The sequence below is a fragment of the Pseudorca crassidens genome, chromosome 2 (assembly GCF_039906515.1).
Source record: "Pseudorca crassidens isolate mPseCra1 chromosome 2, mPseCra1.hap1, whole genome shotgun sequence".
Taxonomy (NCBI): Eukaryota; Metazoa; Chordata; class Mammalia; order Artiodactyla; family Delphinidae; genus Pseudorca; species Pseudorca crassidens.
In genome coordinates this window covers 96,440,368-96,462,203 of record NC_090297.1, presented here as the reverse complement: position 1 = coordinate 96,462,203, position 21,836 = coordinate 96,440,368, and the positions used below count along the sequence as shown (strand labels likewise).

General features: G+C 56.4%; 1 protein-coding gene across 6 annotated transcripts in view; it reads right to left on the bottom strand.

Moving 5' to 3' along the window:
- The window catches only part of KCNC4 (potassium voltage-gated channel subfamily C member 4), a 41,596-nt gene that overhangs the window by 11,187 nt on the left and 8,573 nt on the right, over nucleotides 1–21,836 (bottom strand). Inside the window, exons 2-5 of one of the 6 annotated variants that reach the window (XM_067727198.1) lie at nucleotides 16,473–17,409; nucleotides 14,256–14,459; nucleotides 9,789–9,884; nucleotides 7,206–8,332 (exon numbers count right to left, since the gene is read on the bottom strand). In XM_067727198.1, the coding sequence (XP_067583299.1) occupies nucleotides 8,271–8,332; nucleotides 9,789–9,884; nucleotides 14,256–14,459; nucleotides 16,473–17,409 (1,299 nt within the window). In that variant the 3' untranslated portion in view covers nucleotides 7,206–8,270. Of the gene's footprint in view, nucleotides 1–7,205; nucleotides 8,395–9,788; nucleotides 9,885–10,334; nucleotides 11,889–14,255; nucleotides 14,460–16,472; nucleotides 17,410–21,836 lie in introns of those variants that run through there. The other 5 variants (XM_067727203.1, XM_067727202.1, XM_067727200.1 and 2 more) reach the window with 5 other exon arrangements.

The window sequence follows — 21,836 nt, the reverse complement described above, 5'->3', positions numbered from 1 at the left end:
ACATTCCAGGGAATTGTTCTGGACAAATTCTGAAACCAGACATGGGCTACAATGACAGGTGTGAAAGACAAGAGTCAGCAGTGAGCAGCTAATTCATTTGCTTTCTACCCCTTCCTCCCATCCTCCCTCCCTTCCTTCCTTCCTTCAACATTGAGCTCCTAAGCCCTGAGCAGGGGCTGGAGATAAAAGTGTTAAAAAGGTGAAGCATGCATAACTGAGTAAACAAGCAACAAGCTATACTGTGGTAAGTACTCTAATGGAGGGGCAAACAAGGAGCAGTGAGGGCATAAAGGAAGAATCCAAGAAGGGTTCTCAGAGGAGATGACAGCGGTGTGGACCTTGAGGGATGAATAATAGTTTTCCAGGAAGAGAACTCAATACTGGAATGTGGAAGGGGGCAAAAAAGAGAGAGAGGATCTTCTGTCGAGAAGCAACTCCTATTGCTTATCACTTCAGATTTCCCTTTTGTGTTCCATTTTCTTTTTTGTTAATCAGAGCCAAAGCAGAATTCCTTATAGAGCCCTGGCCTCTAATTTACCTCACACAAGAAGCTCCTGCTTTCTTTCTCCTCTGAACAAAAAAATCATCTACCCTGTTTGGAGCTCTCTGGTGCTAGGGTTTCCTATAACAGAGAACAAGGCTCTCATTCCATAAGTTGAGATGAGGTCTAGTAATCCTATATCCTGAGAAATAAAGTATACATGGACTCTAATTTACACTAGAGTGTGGATGACTGATACAAGATACTTACCTATGCACAGATTAGAACACAAAGAGAGAGTGAAGAGAACAGAAGGACCCTGGAAGTATGTGTGTGTCATTAAAGGGGAAACAGTAGTGAGAACCCTTGACAAGGGTGGAGAAGAACCCGGGAAGAGAGGTGGAGAGAGTACTAGATTAACAGTCACAGTCCAGCACACTGAGACCCAGAGGGAGAGGGGTACCCTCTGGAGCCTTCTTACTTGCCCCCTACTCTCACAATCCCACCCCCAGACTCCCTGGCAAATGATCGCTACCTCTAGCGGGGTCCTGAGAGAAAGAAGGTCCCTAATTGACCTGCCAGGAGTACGGCATTGTCCCTTCAGGGGAGAAGGCGGTCCCAAGGCATGAGGCTGGATGCAGGTGGAGCATTGGGAAGGACGCTGGTTCCATCCTGTTCCTTGGTCCTGTGTCTGCCTGGTGGACTGAGAGGACGGCACAGGCTGGCCCCCAGGCCAACCAGCCAGCAGCCTAGGAAGGGTTAAGGATCCCAGGCAGCTTCGACACCGTGCTGGTGGTAGCAGTGGCACAACTCTGCTCTCCACAGCACCTTGGGAACCACCACCCCTGGGAGGGCCACCAGGGCAACAGCTAGTGTGGGAACAGGTCCTCTGGGTCTCCCTGCCTCCTGGGCTCGCCCAGGTCCTCCCGAGGGGCAGCTGGCCCGGCCTGGGCCATGAGGGAGAGGCAGGCCACCTCGTCTCTGAACCCTTCTGGGGCCAAGGGCTGAAGGCATGGAGGAAAGTCTGGTTTTGTTTGTTTCCCTTTGTTTGCTCTGAACTTTTGATCACTGATAACTGTATTGGAAGTAACTGTTCTTGGACCTGGGGTCTAAAGATGAGGAATTGGGGGGGGGGGATTTAAGGGGGAATCTCTGGGGACATTAGGAATGGAGTCATGCCACAGGTTGAGGCATCCCAGCCTCTGGTCCCTGCAGAGGTCCCCTCGGGGCTGGTCACCTCCAGGAGGCCTGAGCAGGATCCGGAGGCTCAGAGTTCAGGAAGGAGCCCATGGGAGGTGAGGGGGGCACTGGCACGAAGGCCAAGCTGGGCCAGCAACCCCTGCCTCAAGGTTTTCCTTCTTTCCCTCCATCCCAACCTCCCTCCCTCCATCGGTCTTTCCTCTCTTCATCACCCCTTCCTGCCTGTTGCTCCCCTTGCCTTCTCTTCTTCCTCACTCTTCTTCCTTTTCCATCCACTCACTTAAACATTTCCCTGAGGAACTACTAAGCAGGGAGCGCTGGGCTAAGCCCTGAGGGGGCGCCGGGATGAATCAGCTCCCTGGGGTAGCTCACAGTCAGGGGAGGGGAATTCGACAAACATCCAAAACACCAGGAAGAGATGGTTAAGTTCTGAAAGGAAGAGCTATGGGAACTCTCCTCTCAGTCCCTCTCTTCCAGCCCTCCTCATTATTCTAACAGTTCCTCAGGCAGGAAATGCATAATGTAAAGAGCAGCGCTTTCATGTTATTCCCCAAGGACTCCCAGGAACGCCCTAGAAGTGAGGCGCCAGCCGGAGACATTTGGGAGGGATAAGGGAGGACACAGCCGAGCACTTACTCATGCCAGGCCCACCTCTGCCCCTTCGTTCATTCATAAAACATTTATTTCACACGGTGCTAGGCCCCAGGTACTGACAGAAAGGCAGACAATAGACAAATACAGTTACGAGGAAGAAAGTACCATGAAAAAAAATGAGCAGCTGCAGTGACAGAAAACAACACAGAGGTAGTGGCAGGGGGCAGGGGGCGGGGGGGAATCACCAGGGAAGAGACACTTAAAGCCGGACCCGAAGAGTGAGAACTCAGCCAATCAAAGGGGTCGGGAGAGGTGGGGCACAGTGGTCCACAGGAGGGAACAGCGTGTGTAAACTACTAAAGGGGGAAGAGGCTGGTATGTGTGAGAAAGTTTCCCGGGGGGCAGAGGGAGGGGCAGGAATGATTTGCTGAGGCAGGAAGAGGCCTGATGAACAGCAGGGCCTTGAGGGCTCGCCTTTCTTTGAAGAAGTTTGGATTTTATTCGAAATACAGTGGGAATCCAGCCACTGACGGTATTAGGCAGGGGTAGCACGATCTGGTTTCTGTTTTAGGAAGCGCTCTCTGTCTGCTGGGTGGAGGCTGGGTGGTAGATGTCAGTGGGACCCAGGGAGACCAGGAAAGAGGAGATGAAGCCCACCTTCAGAGTTGGAGGGGAGAGAGTGGGAGATGGAGAACGTGTGAAACACATTTCAGAGCTTGGAACGATAGAACTCGCTAATGGCTTGGAATGGGGGCGGGGTATTGTTAGATATTTTAATCTACTGGTCTTTTGGCCTACCTCCCCTATTAGAATGTAAGCTTCATGAGGGCAGGGATTCCATTGGTCTTGTTCACTATTGGTTCCCCAGGACAGAGTATAGGCATTTAATACAGATGTAATGCACGGCGAGTGAGCTGAATTAAGGAATGACAGGGCGGGGTTAATGACGACACCTCAGTTTCTGGCTCAGCCTCAGGGAGAGGAGCCACCCCCTCTCTCCACACCAGGTATTGCTGATTTAGGAAGCAGAGACCCTAAGTCAGCAAAAACACAGCCCTACAGTTCCAGGACACTTTTATGGAATAGCCCTAGAAGTAGGCAAGTATGGCTGGCGGGGGCCCGACAGAGCTCTGGGGAAAGGAGAGGCTTCCAGCACCAACAGCAGAAGGCCCCTCTGACCTGGAGCCCCAGCTGTCCTCCTGGCTCCCTCTCAGCCCATGATGCTGTGTTCAAAGCCAGCTGTGGTCTCCCAGGAGAGAGCAGGTCCCAGAACCCCTGGCAGCCCTCGCCGGCCTCTGGAACGACGCAGGCAGTTGCGGCGTGGGTGTGCTTACCACAGCCTGAGGTGACTGAGCCCGCTCGTGTGCCCCCTGTTGTGTGGGTGCCAGGGTGGGCATGCTCAGGGGCCTGCAGCTGGGAGATGAAGGCGGGTGCTCACTGTGGTGATGCTGTCGGGGACCCGGGGGGCTACAGGGGTGGGCGCTGGGTGCATGTCGTCAACACCGAGTCACTCTGGACCGGATGCACCGCAGATGCCGGTCTCTGCTCCAGCCTGTGCAGGGGGGCAGGGAAGAGGCAGACAGGGAGCCTTCTACCCTAGAGTTAAGGACTTTGAGGAAAATCATGCTGGGAAAGGAGCTTATCTGAGTCCTGTTCAGAAGACCTGGGTTCTGGACCTGTCCCCACCATTAACAGTTGCGTGGCCCCATGTAAGTCAGACCATCTTAGGACTGGAAGGGGCCTTCTAATTCCACCTTCCAGGCTGAGCAGAAATTCCTGCCACGAACCCCCGGCACACGATCGTTCAAGGTGTCTCTAAACTTCCAGGATGGGAACTCCACTCCAGGACAGCCCATTCCTTCAGGAGTTTTGTTAGGAAGCCTCTCTTTTCCAAGAGGCCTGGAAGGACCCAACACCAGAGGTTAACAGTGTCACCTCCAGGGAGGACAGTGGGATTGAGGGGGTGATGAGGCTTCCCAGTTGATTTGGTTTGGGACGCTTTCAGTACCACGTGTTAAATTTGTAATGGCAAGGAAAACAACAAAAAAGTCAGGTTTTTCTGGATTTGAAGCCAATCTGCCTTCCTAACATTTCCACCTACTGGTTCTAGGTCTGCTCTCTGGGATCAGAGAATAATCTAAACCTACTTCCCCTCTGATATCCTTCAAATACGTGAACTTGATCCCCATCAAATTTCCAATAAGCCATTTCCAGGTTGAGCTGCTCCTCACGTAACTTGGTTTCCAGACCAGTCCCCATCCAAGTACCTCCCTTCTGAGCATCAGAAAATAAAACTCAGTGAGTTGCAGAAGGAAGGAACCAATCACTCCTTCAGTTGGGTGTTACCTTTTCTAATTAATTAACGAGGCTGAGAAGACACCCTTCTCCCTTTTCTGTGTGCATGTGGCGGCATGATCAAATCACTTACTTCCTCAAGCCTTGATTTTCTTACCTATAAAAGGGGAAAACAATACCTTTGCTATGAGAATCAATAGAGGTTAAGGAAATTAAAAACATTAAAAAGCACAAATCTATACTTTAGGTATGATGACCTAGAAGCCTCATTCCATTTAGACAGCAGCTAAGTGTAGGGCTCACAGAGCCAGATGGCTTGGGTTCAAATCCCAGCTTTACCGCTTATTGGCTGTGTGACCTTGGAGAGATGACCTAACACTGCTGTGCTACAGTTTTCTCCTCTGAAACAAGGATGATGATAACACCAAGCTCAGAATGGGTGTTAGGTGTATTGCCTGGCACTTAGTAAAGGTTAGCTGTTTGGTATTATCACCCCGACTCTTATTCCTCCACAGGGAGATAAGGGGCTCACCGAAAGGAGGCGAATTCATGGCACCTAGCTGAAACGTGAGGCCATCAAACCAAACCGGTCATTTGTCACTGGAGAGAGTTGCTCCCCCAGCCGAATATCTGTAAACAATGTTTTGTGCTAGGCGCTGTGCTGAGGGTGTCACAGGCCCTGCCTCACTGAACTCTCCCAATAGCTGCATGAGGTAGATACCATTATTGCTCCCATTTTACAGATGAGGAAATAGAGGTTCACACAGATTAATTAACTTACCCAAAGTCACATAATCAGGAAGTGAAGGAGCCATGAGTCAGACTCCCAGAGTCAGTCTCCATCACTATAGCTTCCTGCTCTTTTAACCAGCTCCCTAGTTTGGGTCCCACTCCAGGTTCGGGGACCAGAGGGAGCCAGAGCCTTTGCTTCCTTGACAGCATTGTCTGCTGTTTCTGTGAGGTGGGGAGGAGGGGCGGTCCCCTGCTTCTCTCACTGAACTCTGCCCTCCTGCACACTGCCCCCTCCCCTTCCCCCTCCAGGGGTCTGAGGGTGTCACCGGGGACCCCAACTGCATCTCCTTGGGTCCCCTCAAGCCCCCCTGGCACTGGGTACCCTTGGGCTGCCTGCTGGGTTCTCAGCCCCTGACCATGAAACGGTTCCACACTGATCAACAACAACAACAAAAAAAGAAAAAGAAAAAAACCCCAAAATACCCAAACACCATTTTGGACATGGGCCCTGATGCGTAATATCATTATGGAGTCAGCAGTGCATCCCATCCCCTTATTGCCAGGTCAAGCTTCTCTGAGGCGAGCCTGGCTGCAAATGGCTTTCTCCTGTCTGGGGGAGCCGTAGCCTCTACTTGCCCTCCACGGCTGGAGGAGAGATTTTATCTTTAATTGACAACTGGCTGCCTGCCATCGCCTTGCCTCTGCCGGCCCAGGCTCCAAGCGCGATTTTCTCTTTGCTTCAGGGACAGGCTTCCCCTCACTTCTCCCCTCCCCTCAGCCCTGCCGTCCTCACCCCCTGCTCCCTGGTGTGCTCCTGTCCTTTCCTGGTGTGGCCGGACCAGGCAATCTCAGAAATCTGGGGAGAAAAGCTGGGAGCAACAGGAAATGGGCGAGGAGGGAGCTAACACTTGCCGGGCACCTACTGCAGGCCACAGGCAGACAGATGGCACTGGGCCAGGCCTTTACACTCACTGGCTCTGAGACAGGGGCTACCATTAGCCCCATCCTACAGGCGGGGAAACTGAGGTTTGGCAAGTTGCCCCAAGTCACCCAGCTAGGAAGTGGCAGATCAAGACCCTGAACTGAGGCTCCTTTGACGCTAAGTTTACACCTGGGATAAAGAGTAAAGAGAGCACACATGTGCCCAGGCCTGGCTACATAATCCGCGGAGCCCAGTGCAAAATGAAGACACAGGGCCCTTCTTCAATAATTATCAGTAACTTCAAGACGGCAACAGCTGAGCATTAAGTCGGCTGTGGGCCCTTCTGAGTGACGGCACAGGTGGCACGGCCCTGAAGCCAGCCCCGTTCATTCCCCTGTGTGAGTGTGACAGGGACAACAGCGAGGGATGACGTCTGAGCATCACTCACCCCCCCCCATCCTATCTAGGCCCAGGACCATTCGCTCCCCAGCCCTAAGTGGTCCCAGTTGTGCTCCCAGCCCCTTGTCGGCCTCAGTCCATCAGCCATCCATCCAGTCATCACAACGACTTCGGCATCCCCAGGGCCTTGGCCGACATAGAACTGGTGCAATTTCAGGGAAGAGGAGATGCCCCCTGCAAAACAAGCAGGGATACAGTGGGACCCCTAAACAAACAAGTCTCTCCTTCCACGCTACTGCTGGGGGTGGTGGTGGGGCGGTGGCAGCAGTGGAGATCACTGCCCAGAAGCCCGGGGTCCCAGGTTAGTCCTCTTGGCGCGACCTTGGCCAGGTCACTTTTCATCTCGAGCATTTCACGTCTGGCTCTAAATGCAGGGGTTGGGCTGCACTGGTGATTCCTGGTGGGGGCGGGTTAGGAGTGTGTTGCATTTCTCAGGTGTTGGGGGTGGGGGAAGCCCGGGGAGGTCCCCACAGATACAGAAAGGAGAGGCGGAGGCAGTCACTCACACAGCCAGCACGGCAGGACGCTCCAGATGTCTTTATTGGGGCTTGAGCACAGCATGACAGTCAAAGGCATGCAGACAGGGCGGCAGGGCCCAGCCTAGGCACGCCTCAGACACACGAGGGGACAGCTTTAGAAAAGGACGACCAACACTAGGGAGGGGCAGGGCGGGCTGGGAGTGGGGAGGGAGGGCCGACGCAGGGGCAGAGGCCAAGGTCGAAGGGGGCACCTGGCCTCGGCTATTGCACGCATACTCTGGCCACTAGCCAGGAAGTACTGTATTGCAACTGGTCTCCGCTCGCCCGCAGCATTCCCTTCTCGGACCCCTGAGCCAGGTGGGCAGACAGACCCCTTCCCTGCCCGTCCGCCCAGCAGCATCTTTGGAAACAAATGGACGAAGGAGACAGAACAAAAAACCAGAAATAAAAAAAGACAAAACACCCCCTCAGTCAAGGACACAGGGAAGGTGGAGAAAGGAGTGGAAGAAGGTGCAGAGGAGCCCCGGGAAGTCCCCCAACAACTGGGGCGTGGGGTGGGAGGTAGAGCCCCAATCTGGGATGGGGTGAGGCTAGTGGAGCAGTGACCCCAGGGGGCAATCTGGCCTTCCACAGGCCTCTGGACCACAGGGGAAACACTCCCAAGAGGGAGAGTCTAGCCGGGGACCACCCAGCTGGACTGGCAGTTCCCAGGTACACTTTTCCTGGGATATTCCACACACATATTCAGCAGAAACAAGGAATCAGTGAGGGGGAAGGGAGTGAGGGTGGGGGTGGGGCGAGGGCCTGGGGAGACACAGCCTAACGAAGAAGACAGACCACCAAGAGCACATGCACTACACACAGTAGTATAGTATGTATGAATATAGACACTATATGTGCATATATATCTCTTCAATGTACAACAGAACAAGAACATCAGACCCAATGGCTCTGGGCCCCGAGGGTCACATGGGAGGTTTCCCATCAGTCCTGTGCAATCAAGGATATCTGAGTCTTTCCCAGCGAAAGATTCTTGCCTGGGTTCCAGAGCTGCCCTAAGCCTCTGGCTTTCTGTCTGTCTGCCTGTCTCTCTCACGTTGGTGCCGCTTTAAGAGAGGGTGAGGACTTCAGCCTGGGCATAGTTGGACGAGAGGGCATCTTGGCAGGTCTCTGTGTTTAAAGAGCACAGGTGTGAGACACTTGGACACACACTTTCGGCTCAACATTGCCTTCTTGGGGGAGGTGGTGGGTAAGGAGTTCAGCAAAAGAAAGGGAGAAACAAAAAACGAGATGTTAGAAGGAAGGCAGCTGCTGACCTATAGGCAGTGGGTTGAGGAGTAGGCCAGGAGCTGAGCTGGAAGGTGTGGGGCCCAGAGCTAAGAGTCCAGGAAGAGTGGGGATAGGGAGGAAAGGGGGTGAGCCCTTCATCACCCCTCTGCCAACCCAGCACTGGGCCACGGTGACCCATAGGTGATGTTACAGCTTATCTCCGTGCCTGTTAGGTAATGAGCTCCAGGAACCAGGAGACCTTAGGCCCTCAAAGCTGCAGTGCAGTGGGAAGAGGGACCACAGCTCTGCAGCCTGGCATGGAGGCAGTGGGAGAGGTTCCTGGTAGGGTGGTGGCTCACAGCCCACAGGCCATCACCTGGGCTGCTGCCTGCCCAGCCTGTGCTCCCCCCTGACATAGCTCCATCTGCTGTCACCACCTGGGGCTAGTCCATTGTCCCAGGGAGCCGGTGAGGAAGGCTCCTGAGTGTGCTGCCGTGTCATGCCCAGTCCCCTTCCTCAATCTGGCAGGAACAGAGTCCCAGCAGCTGGAGGTCAGGAAGGACGACTGTGCCCATCTCAGGAGAGACAGCAGGAAACCCAACCCCTCAGTGAGCCCTTCTCGGCATCTCCTCCTCAGCCTGGGACGGCAGTGGTCTGGGCCTTCCCTTCCCCTACCTTCTCAACTGGGGCACAGGTAGGGCAGGCAGGAGGCTGCTGTGGGGGCAGGCATTATGCCAGAGAAGGCGATGTTCTCTGGCCAGGGCAGAGGGTCCCCCGTCTCCCAGGAAGCTCTGCGAAAGGGCAGCCGGAGCTGTTATGCAGACTCCCCTCTGACTCCCATGCAGTCTGGGCTCTGGGCGGAACAGGTACTTTCCCCTCTGGCTCCAGCTCCCAGCCACCCCTCTCAGAAGCCCTGGGGGCTGAGAAGTGGCCTCTAGGCTTGTCAGCAGCCCTGGTACAAACTGGAGGGGTAACAACTCCTAAGCGGGCTGCTTCCCTGATCTACAGGGAGCGGCCGGGCCCCAGCTGCAGGGGAAAGGCTGTTAGAAGCCAAAGTAATGGGTGGAGGTCCAAGTCCAGATCCAAGGTAAAGCAAACTGCACTCTCAGATTGTGGGTGGGAGGGAGAGCCCTCTCCTGAGGAGGGAGGCCCAAGGCCTGGGCAAGCCTGAGGCCCTCCCCAGGCAGGGCCTGGTGTACAGTGGGGCTCTGTAAACTCCAGGGCTCACTTTGCCCTTTCTGAGGGCCCTGAGAGGAGCTGAGGCAGGCAGCCTACTCAGCTCTCCCGTCAGCTCACGCTCAATCCTGTGTCAACCCTACAGAAGCCAGAGAGACAGGAGGGGTGTGTGGGAGCCCACCTCCCAAGGCACTAGGGGCTCCAGCCTGGCACTCCTGCATCATGTCGCCCGGAGACATCTGTGCCCACCACGGGGGTGCCGTGAGCATGCCCGTCCCTGTGGGAGGGAAGAGAGGGAAGGAGGCGGTGGGTGCCGTGGAAACTTGGGCTCCTGACAACTTGAGGGCTGCCACAGAAATAGCCGCCTCAGTTCCCTGAACCAGAAAGGCAAGTGAGAGGAGAAAATAGCTGTGGTGCCCATGCTACACCGGACACCCAGCTCCTTGTGTCCGTGTCAGAGCCAGGACCCCTGCACCAGGGAGCCCGGCAGGAGCAGGACCGAACCCATCCTCCCGGAGGAGAAGCTGGGTTCTCAGACTGGGCTGGAAGGGTAGAAGGTGCCCTGCTCCCATCCTGCTCTCCAGGGCTTCCCTGTCCGTGTCCCCTTCTGAGGGGCAGTGACATGGATGCCCCTGTATCTTCTCAGCTCTTCTTCTTGTCATTCTGAGAGCAAGCAGGAGGCAGGCTCCACAGACCACAGCAGCGCTGGGGGAGCCGAGGACCCACCTTGCACAGACTTTTCTGGAAGGGATACTCCTGTGTCTGCCCAAGGCTGAAGAAGGCACTGAAATGGGGATGCTCCTGGAACAGGCTCTTCATCACCCCCCCAACTCCATGAAACGGTCTGACCTTTCCGCCCAGCTCACCTTCTGGGGTGGCCTCCAGAGTCCCCAGCCTCCTGCCAAGTCCCAAAATGCTGTCTGGCGGTACCCATCTCTGCCCACTCTGGAAGGAGCAGACATGGACCTTCCTTAGTCATTCCCTCGACCAAGTTGCATAATCTGACTCTAAAAATTGCCAGGCACACGGCTCCGCTGCCAGGTCTAATTCCCATCAGGTGAAACAGGCAATGCCTCGGCTGGGGTGTTCCGAGCTCCCGGGCTGAGGAGGTCCTGGAGAGCTTGGCTGGTGCACTGGGGAGGGGCCCCCTGCGGCTCGGCCCACCCTGGGCGTGGCAGGCTGCCCGTCAGGGAGCTGGTGGGGGCAGGACGGCTTCAGTCCCTACACTTCCCCTCAGCTGCCCCTGCCCAGGGTGCACCCCTGCTCACTCAATGACTCACAGACCTGTTGTCCTCCCTGGCTCGTTAGGTAAATGAATACACTTAATTATAGAAATTAGATGAGTCTCCGGTTCTGGCAGCGATACAGAGCACAGAGGCTGGGTGGGAGCGGCAGGTGACTCAGAGGCAGGGCTGGGAGCTGGAGGGAGCAGCAGAGGAAGAAGAATTGTCGGGGAAGCAGAGGAAGCAGCGTGGCAAGCGATACTGCAGCTCGGGGTGCAGATGGGATGCTGGGCTCCGCTGCTGGGCGCCACCCTGAGAGGAGGACATCCCTGCGCCTACGCAGCCAATCCTTGGGCTCTGACTCTAGGAACTCCCACCTGCACCCCACGGCAGGCCTGGAGAACATCAGGTGGCACCGCTCCCCCAAGGAGTCAAGCCCTCACACACCGGCAGAGATGTCCCAGGGGACAGCCTTATTCCTGGCCGGTCTGGGTGTGGGATTGACAGACAGACAGACAGAGATGTTCAGTTGCAGGCTGTTTGGTTCCTGGTTGAAGGCCCCGAGGGATGGAAATGCATTTGCTGTGATCTAGGTGGGACCCTGCGGGGCAGGCTGGGCCCAGAGACACAGTCCTGGGGGTGACGGCACCCTCAGCTCAGGACGGGAGCGAGCGGGATAGAAGGCCTACAAGTAATCTCTCCCTCACTCTCAGGTCCCAGAGCTGGACATTTTGGGGAGCTGGGTGCTGTGGAGGAGAGGCCTGGGGGCCTGAGTTCTCCTGAATCCTGCCTGGCTTCCGCAGGCCCCAGGAGGAACGAGGGCTGGAGGCATGTGAGTGTGCCTGTTTGCGCGCGTGCGCCCAGGGGCGGGGTGAGCCGAGGGTGCAGCTACGGGGCTGAGTGTCCAGGGGGTGGGCTGGTGAGGGCGTGGAAGGGGTGGGCGAGCAGAAGCTTTCTTGGAGGGTAGGGTGAGCTGTACCGCGATGCCAGTTGAGATAGCCCCAGACTGGTTCCAGCGGCTCCTGTTGTGCTGTTTAGACTCCGGGACTTTTCACAGCCTTGGTGAAGAAAAGGTACGTGGGTCAGAGGGGCACAGCTCCTTGCCTGAGATGCTCGATGGGATCCACGTTCCGGGGACCCTGCAGGGCGGGCAGCCCCGGGACTGGGTGGAAGGGTCTGGTCCCCCTGGGAAAGGCTCCCTGAGTTTCTCTGGTCTCTGGATGGACCCCTGGGCCCCACACTCAGCTGACCTTTGCCCTATCATTGTCCCCAGGTAGGTTTCCCTCCAGTTGCATGAAGCCCCTACAGCCCTCAGTACCCTCCTTGCTCAACCCTAATTGCCCTAATTAGCACTCACCACCTTCCTTCCAGGGAGTTCACCTTCAGTCACATGCACCTACAGGGTCACGTGGGGTCTGTGCTGGTGGCCGGACGAGGCCCGGGCCCACTCACTCCTGGGCCTGAATGTAGCCCAGGTGCAGAGAAGTGTGGCGTGGTGTGGCATGGGGAAAGTTGCCGAGCGCGCACTGGGAGTTTGGCGATGCTAACTGCCACGCTTGCTTAGCAGGGCCTGTTTCCCAGCAACCCACCTGTTCCCTCTCGAAGGTCACTCTAATTGGCTGAGCTACATGCTTGTTGCCAAGAAGCAGTGTGGAGGCATCTTGAAAATAGAGCAGCCGGGCCCCACAAGCAGCCAGAGAGATACGACGTGGTGGGACGCAGGCTCCCCAGCCCCATGCGTGCACACACACAGTCTCCTCCTCAGATGGGACCTGTTCCCCAGGCCCTCATGGTCCCTGTTCTGACTTGCAATCTCACAGCCTCCTGCGCACCACTACTTCCACTGAGCCCCTCACCACTCTGGATGAAAACAGGGGTGATCAGGACTCAGTTCTGTTTGCTCAAGTCCTACGTGGGGGGTGGGGTCCCCTTCACCCCACCTTCTACACCATCCACTTAGCGTGCTCCAGCCAGAGCAAGACTCTGGGTCTGAACTAGGACACAATGGAAGCCACAGCACGTTTGGGGTGGGGCAGGAGGGAGAGGTACATCCAGAGCCCAAGGAGTGGGCTACACAGAGGCCAGGGTTGACCAGAAGAACACAGAAGAGGGTGTAAGAGTCTGAGCACCGTCCACCTGCAGTCCTTTAGCTGAGCCTCCGGGCCACCTCCAGGTTCCAGGTTGCTGCTCCTGCTTCTGCCACCCAATAGGACACATGCCCAGCAAAGCAGGACGCATACCTCTCAGGTCTTGGTTAGGGTCAGGGTGCCCTGGGGATCCCTTGGGGACAGTGGCGCTGAGGAAGCCAGGGAAAGGGACTGGGAAGGTATCCCTGGAGGCTGCCTGGGCTGGGCAGGCCAAGGGACATCCCTGGGGGGACAGAGACATCACAGGCTATTCCTACAGCAGCCACTGCCCCGCCTCACTCAACCTGCCTTTGGTCTGGGGTTTGGGGATGGCGGGAAGTGGCGGAGGGGTGTTGGGCTGAGAGAAGGTTAGTTAAGAAGGGAAGAGCTTTTTGCGGGGAGAGTTGGGGTTTATCCTGAAACTAGGCAGGCTGTTTAGAGAGATCAGGTCACAGCGACAAGGCAGGAAAAACAAAAAAGTGACAAGGAGCTAGGCAGAAGGGACACTTGGCCTTAAGAGCCCTGGCTCTCAGCCACCACTGGCTCTCAACCATCCCTAATCATTTCGGTCCCACTTTTTCAGGCCAGGAATCCCTAGCTCCACTGACCAGCTTCTGCATGGGGTCTGCTGATGGCATTTCAGCCTTCCCTTGAACTTGCCAAATCCTTCAGAACGCACTTCAGAGGGGAACCACTCTCCCTGTCCACCCCTCCCCCTGGTCACCCTTCTGGCTCTACCCGGAGTGAACAGTTCCATCTCAGGGGCTTGCAGATTTCGGCTGCAGAACCCCCAGTGCAAGACGGAGGAGGTGGGCCTGAGCCAGGCTCTCTGAAGACCTCACACCAGCACCCCGCTCTTACCCTGACTCCTGAGTGTGTTGGCATCTCCCAGGACTACTTACCTGGGGAAGCCTGAGCTGTGTTTAAGGGAGGCCTAGGGGAAGGCTGGCAATGGCCATGAGGAGCCAGGCCTGAAGACCACTGCAGGAACCGGAGGAAGAGAGGCAATAAAATGGAGGGGGCGGCAGGAGCCTCGATCTGGGGTCCCCTCACCCTCTAGCACTTGTCTTCCCCTGGGGGAACCCAGGGGGCTCTGTGTATCTTCTGGGGATGCTGCAGGCCTTTCTAATCCAGGAACTGGAATATCAGGGGACCCATCCTAAAAGCGAGGGTGCATCCGAGGCAGAGGAGATGGTGTCCATGGCCTCAGAGGAGGAGGAGACCTCAAGCTCCATGGGGGACACTGGGGAGACTCAGCTCCGTGGGGGCTAACCCCCTGCCCAGCCTGGGGAGCCATACCTTTCCGGACACTACCATCGGCACAGGCAAAGTCCCCAGCGCTGAGCAGGAAGCAGGCAGCTGCCTTCTTGTTTCTGTCTCGGGTGCCGGAGCGTCGCAGGGCCCGGCGCTCCTCCGGAGTGCGGGCGGAGGCCAGGGGCTGGGTGAGGCCGGCTCCCTCCTCGTCTGACAGCACCGCGCTGGCATCGCCGTTCTGCTTGGAGTCTAAAGGGGCGGACAGAAGGAAGGCTGCATGAGGGCTAATCCCAGACCTAAAGCATCACTTACCCAACCCGAGGGGAGAGTGTTGCCGGAGCCAGGGAGTGGGTCTGGTCCTGGGGGGCAGGGGACAGGATGCGGGCTTCCCTCCCAGCCTCGGCCAGGGCCACAGATACCCTAAAAGCAGGGATTCCCCAAGTTGGCCCTTTGAGATCAGTCCAAGGCAGGCAGCAGAGTCGGCTTCTGCCCTGGGTCTGGCTCAGGCTGACACACGGATGAGTTTGCATTCCCTAGGAGAATGTCTGGCTTGTTGGGGTGAGGGTAGCACTGCCAGGGCTAAACTGTTAGTGTGGCGTCCGCAGCTGTCTTCCTGGACCACCCGAAGGCACTTGTTCACCAGGCATCCAAGCCAGAGTCAGTGCCTGAAGGATTTAAAGCCCTGTGCTCTCGGGGCTCCCCTGTGTCTGGGGAGGACCCCGAGGGGAAGAGGCTGCAATTCAGCTCCTACTGCTGTGGGCTCTAGTCCCACCCCTGCTCCGCCAGGTACGCAGCAGCACAGATGAAGCTGAGCCCTGGGATCTGGAGAAGGGGCGCTCCTTGGTCTGAAGGCAGTGGCCAGGGATGCCCTTTCGTGACCGAGCAGTTAGGGTCAGGCTGAGGAACGGCTCGTGGCGCCGTAGGTATTGCGGAGCCAGCCTAGGGACTTGTACATTTTGATATTAAGTTACTCTCTCTGAGCCCTGAATGGACCTCAGGGTAGAGCTGAAATTCCCTGGGGTACTGGCTGGGAGATTTATGTTCAGGGATTGGGGAAGACGGTACCATCTTGGTGGGGGAGAAGAGGGGGGCCTAATGGGTACTGCTCCATCAAGGTCTTTGAAAGACCCGGGCCCTTGAATGACCCCAGGGAGTGAGTGGCTCCAGCACGTAGGATGGGCACCCACCAGCAGGCCACAGGTGAATGTCCCAAGTCAGGCACCTCCCCACAAGGACGAGTCCCACTTTGCCCCCAGAGCCGAGACAGGAGCTGCTCCCTTAGTCTCCTGGCACCACCCCACCCCCCGCTCCCCAACGGCCTGGCATCTGACGGCCCCCCCATGCTAGGAATCCCATACCTCCCTCAGGAGCCCATCCCGTACCTAACAGTTGGGTTCCCACTCTCCAACCTAACTTCACGCTGCTGTGGGTGAAGCCAATTTCCTTTCACTCTTGACTCAGGTAGAAGCAAGCTTTCCTGGGGTGGCCTTTCTCATCCTTGAAGAGCACGATTCAGACCCTCAGGTCCTCCCGTTCCAGGATGCAGCTACCAGTTTCTTCCACCTTTCCTCTCCCCTCTCCCAACACTGCCTGGGCTGCTCCCTCTTGGTTCCCTTCCGTCCCATGTTAAACCCCGAGCCCAGGACTCAGTCTAGCTTGTGCCAAACAGAAGGCAGACTCCCACTGCCATTACGTTATCACATTTATCAGGCCAAGAGACACTAGACTGGAACGTTTGGAAAGAAATGATTCATGTGTTGACTCTCCTCAGAAGAACAGCTGCCCGACTCTCCAGCTAATAAAGACAGCGCCCGATATTTGTAAAGTGGTTTTAACTTCTTCAAGCACTTTCATGTCCATCATTCGTTTGGGTCTCGTCAAAGTCGGGGTAAGACATTGACAGCATTCCTGTTTTACAGGTGAGGAGTCTATGCCCAGAGAGGGTGAGTGACTGGCCTGTGGGCACACAGCATAATGGCCAAGATGGGATTAGAAACCCAGGCTTCTAATTTACAGCCCCACGCACTGCCCAGAGCAGCCTAAATTTAGGGGGATACTCACTCCACAGAGCCTGATGTTCAGGAAGCTATCAGAGAATAGATATTCAGCCTCCATACTGTGCCCTCATAAAGGCACACCTTATATTTCGGGAAGCCCAGAGCAATAAAAGCACAATCCCAAGTTCCAAGGGCTGAGTTTCACCTGGGAACTCCCCTGGCCACTGGGGGAGAGGTGGCTTTCCTTCCCAACCCCCAATCTCACCTGCCCGTTTCCTCTCAACCACACCCTCTTCTGGGGCAGGGGGGCTGGCATCACTGTAGGTACTGTCCCTGGGCGAGGTCTCCTGCGACTTGCAGTAAATGGGCGACTCCAGCTGGGGCGGCCGAGGCACGTGCTTCTTCCGTTTCTTGGGCAGCTTCTGTTTGGCCATGGCCAGAGAGTAGTACATGCCGAAGTTGTTGACAATGACAGGCACGGGCATGGCAATGGTGAGCACGCCGGCCAGTGCACACAGCGCCCCCACCAGCATGCCTGACCACGTCTTGGGGTACATGTCCCCGTAGCCCAGCGTCGTCATGGTGACCACGGCCCACCAGAAGCCGATGGGGATGTTCTTGAAGTCGGTGTGATCATTGCCCCGCGGGTCGGAAGGCCTGGCGCCGATGCGCTCCGCGTAGTAGATCATGGTGGCGAAGATAAGCACGCCCAGGGCCAGGAAGATGATGAGCAGCAGGAACTCGTTGGTGCTGGCGCGCAGGGTGTGGCCCAGCACGCGCAGCCCCACGAAGTGGCGCGTAAGCTTGAAGATGCGCAGGATGCGCACGAAGCGCACGACGCGCAGGAAGCCCAGAACGTCGCGAGCCGCCTTGGACGACAGGCCGCTCAGCCCCACCTCCAGGTAGAAGGGCAGGATGGCCACGAAGTCGATGATGTTGAGCAGGTTCTTAACGAAGTCCAGCGTGTCGGGGCAGCACACGATGCGCACCAGGAACTCCAGCGTGAACCACAGTACGCACACTCCCTCGATGTAGGTCAGGATGGGCTCCGTTTCCACCTCCCGCCGGAAGCGCACACTGGTAGTATTCCCCACCCTGTGGATCTCCGTCACGTTGCGGTCGATGTTGAAGGCCTCGTGCGTCTCCAGGCAGAAGGTGGTGATGGACACCAGGATGAAGAAGAGAGAGGCAAAGGCCACCACCTATGGGCGGGGAGGAGAGTGAAGGCAGCTGTCACGGACAGATGCACCCAGCAGGGACTGGGCCCTCGGCCCGTAGAGGGAGGGGCCGTGGGTCACCAGGCAGTCTGTTAGGTGGTGAGAGGTGGGATTAAGGTACACAGTCAGGGGCTGGAATTCCCTCCCCAAAGGGTCTTCATCCCTCTGCTTGCGTGCTTTAAGGCAGTATGTCCCAATCCTTGTCATGGTGCACAGAAGTTAGAGGCTGCCTTTAGCTGGAAGGAACTGAACAGAGGACTATAGCTGCCTGGCCCTGCCTACTGCCTAGCTCTGCCCACCTCTAACCTGATCGTGCTTTGAGGCTTCTCAAACTGTAATGGCTGTATAAATCCTCCAGGAACCTTGTTAAAATGCCATTCTGATTCAGGAGGTCTGGGGCGGGGCCTGTGATTCTGCATTTCTAACAAGCTTTCAGGTGAGGCTGCTTGCCCACAGACCACACCTCAAGTAACTAGGCTTTAAGGCAGTAAAGTGACCTGGACCACCAGCGTAAGCATCACCTGGGAACTAGTTAGAAATGCAAAGCCTCGGGCCCCGCCCCAACCTACTGAATGACAAATGCTGGGCGGAGGGTCCAGTAATGTTTCAACAATCTTCCAGGTAATTCTGATACACACTAAATTGCAAGGCCACTACATTAAGGGATATGCCTAGAGGCAGGGGGCTGGCATTCTACCTATTAAGCTCCGGCCATGACCCACCTCCTCAAGCCCCAAGTCCCAGCCCCTCCTGCCTGCCTCTCACCCTAGGATGTCTGAGCCGACTGCCCAGACAGTGAGAAGCGTCTGAAGAAAGACAACCTGCTCCGGGGCAGGAGACAGGGTAGTCTGCCCAGAATAGCCACCCTCCCCTTCCCGAGAACTGACATTTCCTGGGACACTGAGCGCCAACAAAAAATAAACTGCACCCATTGGGATCAGAGTGTGGCAACAGCCGATCTGGACAGCTGCTGGGATCTCGGCTAGAATGATGACAGCAGCACTCAGCAGAGGAACGGCTGGGTTTAAGTGTCCAATCATTATGAATGGAGATGAAATGCATGTGTAATAACACCAATTACGGAGCCTTCATCTGTTATTCATGTGATGCCATTCACCACTGTCAGGGTGCTCCTTGCTGGTGTCCATGCCCCCTGCTGTTTTCTGTCCTGCTTGGTGGGTGGGGATGGGCTTCCTCCCTGAGCAGCGGGCTGAGCTGATAGATGAGGGAGGACTGTGGCCCCACGACCCCTTGGCAACCCCCATTGCCTGCCCCACTCTGATTTCCACCTGGCCATGGCATTGCCCCGTCTAATGATGCCTCTCAGAGATGCTTTCCTCCCTGGGAGTCTGCACCAAGACGGGTGAGGTGGGTGGGCACAACTTCTTCTTAGTACTGCAAAACACCAGTGGAGAATACAGGGGGATCTGGGAAAATGAAGCAAGAAGTAGCACCTCCAAGGGCGTCTGGAGCAGGAGCGAGTCTGAGGAGGGAACTTTGGGAATGAACATTCATTACCCATCTATTCTGTGCCTGGCATACTTGGGCACTCTATACGTGTTATCACCTTCAGTCCTTCCTGTGAGGTAGGCCCCATTATCCCATTTTCCAAAGGAGGAACTGAAGATCAGAGAGGTTATATACTTGCCTAAGGTCACACAGCCTGGAAGGGATGGAAACCAGACTTGAACTCAGCACTGTTTAACTCAGGGGCCGTACCTTCTCTTCACACCTCCCAGGCAGGGTCAATTCACAGATCCAGGAAAGTCTTCTCTGAATTACCAATACTGCTCTCAGCCAGCTCCCTGATGACTGCTATTTCACTCTTAGGAATGTGTACCTTTGGCTTGGGACAGACACCCGCCACACAGTAAGACTTATTTGTACTTGAACACGGACAGGTTGATCAGATAACGGCAAGTTAGGAGAAGCAGGGTAGCAGACCACAGACACGCTTTTCCACTTGACAACTCTGCCTGGAGCTTCTCTTGCCTGCTTCTCCCCCCACCCCCAACCCCTCCCGCCCCCCCCATGAAGGTGAATTTCAAGTTCCCTTGCTGGTTTCAGTTTTCTTCCCCTGAGAAATGGGCTGTCAAGACAATACAGGTTGACATGGGCATTAGGCAAATAGCTCCAGCCTATGGGCTCTCGAGGGCCATCCAGAGATGAGGCGGTGGAGGCACCTGTCCAGTGGCCACGGTGATGCTGGGAACCCCGAGTCCTGGCACCGCCCTCCCAAGCAGAGGGCATTGGGGTAAGGGGTGGGGTCAGCACATCCCAGATCTGCCAGGAAGCCTGGGAAGCAGAAGCTGGTGCTCTTCTGAGGAAAAGTTAGCCAGCAGAGTTGGCCCACCTGGGAGCCCAGCGTGAAGTTAATTGGTGATTTGGAAAAACAAGTTCAGGAAGAGCTGCCACGGGGCTGAGTAGAGGGCACAGGGAGGGGAGGGGAGGGGAGGGGAGGGGAGGGCAGGGCGGGTGCTGTGGCCAGGGCCACTCTCTCACCAGCAGAGCCAAGGTGCCTTCCTCAAGTCCACCCCAAGGGCTCCTTCTGCAGCAGGCCCAGTGGGTGCAAACCACTCCTCCCTCCTGCATTAGGGAACAACCCCCTGAATTCCTGCAGTGTTCACTCATTTTTTTTTTTTTTAAACGCAGAACCATCCCATCTACTTACTTCTACCCCTCACTGCCACCCTCTCAGAGGATGCGGACAGGGAAAGGGGAGCCACATGTGTCCATTTCTCAGGGGCAACAGAGGCACGAGACAGGGCAAATGACTTGTTGAGGATTAAACTGAGGCCAGGTCTCCTGACGCACAGCTCAGAGCTCTTTCCTCTTGGCCTCTCTGACCAAACAGATGGGGACAATCCACTCCTCCCTGATGAAACCTACACGGGGCCTCAGTCTCCCTTGTGGCCCCTCCAGGCTGGTCCCAGGAAGCCCTCACTCCCTGAGCAGACAGGTAGACCTAAGGCCGAGCGGTGATAGATGCAGTGGCCTGTGCTCTGGCAGGCTGCCCCAGGTGGGTCCCCAAGTTACAGGTACCCCTTCAGGGCCCTAAATTATTCCCCAAACCAAGTTATTTTGTAAGTGGTGGCCCCGCTTGCAATCGGTGCCTTTCACCGGGGCTTTTCCCTTTCGTGGCAGGGATACTGCTTTCATTCTGCTTTCAACCCTTGACTGGGACCTGAAAGGGACCAGCGAGGAGGCGGCGGCTGCAGCAGCATCGCCCAGCCCAGAGGTCAAGGCCTCACACCTGAGCCTCCTATCCAGTGCCCCCACCCCCCAACGCTGGCCCATCCTGCGAGGCTGGCAGGGCCCCTCAGAGCGCTCCCCATCGGCCCCTGCCACACATGGGGCTGTGCAGCCTCGGGGAGCTGAGACTGAGGGCAAAGGAGAGCTAAGGAGCCCTGGGGTCAGCTGCCTGGGTGCCTCATCCCGGCACCGCTACTCAGTGAGGGAAACGGTGCACTCTGTGCCTGTTTCCTCGCTACAAAATGGGACACTACTAGTGCCCCCACTAGTGTTACTGCAGGATTAAATGAGCTTCTACACAGCAAGTGCCTGGCATACAGTAAGTGCTCAATAAATGGTGACAGAGCTGAGGAGGCGAGGGGGCCTCCGTGAACACCCGTGCGCAGCTTCTGAGGACGAGTTGGATCTGGAGCCCAAAATATCACAAAGCCTTTGCTTCACAGAAGAGAAAGGGACTCGGAAGGTCATTGAATTCAGTTCCCTTTCTGCTGTTTTATAGGTGATGAAACTGAGGCCTGGGAAGAAGTGACCTGCCTCGTTCCCATGGCCGAAGCTGTCCGTTCTTTCCACTGTGTGGGGACAGAGGCATGGATTCTGCTGGAAGTCAACACTGCCCAAGCAGGGACTTCCCTGGCGGTCCAGTGGCTAAGACTCTCCGCTTCCACTGCGGTGGGCGTGGGTTCGATCCCTGGAGGGGGAACTGGCATACCGCATGCCGCACGGTGAAGCCAAAGAAAACAAAAACCGAAACTGCCCAAGCAGAAGACCGCTTGTGTGGACTAGTTCGGCCAGCAGCAGCCCCTCTCCTGCCAGCTGGGAGGATACAGGAGGGTCTCGCCACCCTGGACAGGAGGGTCCTAGCCTCTCTGAAGGACAGTGCTACTCCTTCGAGCTTCCTGCTCCCTTGGGCCCCTCACACTGGCTGGCTGTATCCTGTTGGGGACCCATCTGTCTCCAGAGACCCAGGTGTTTCAGCTGGTGAGCCAGCCCCATGACCAGCCTCCTTCACTGAGCTCATCCCACGACTGTCTTTGGCGGTAATGTTAAGTCATACACTTCTGGACGCAAGTCCGGCTCTGCAACTTACTGCCCAGACCTTGGGCAAGTTACTTACCCTCTCTGAGCCTTAAGGATCTTTGTTCATAAAATGGAAAACCGAG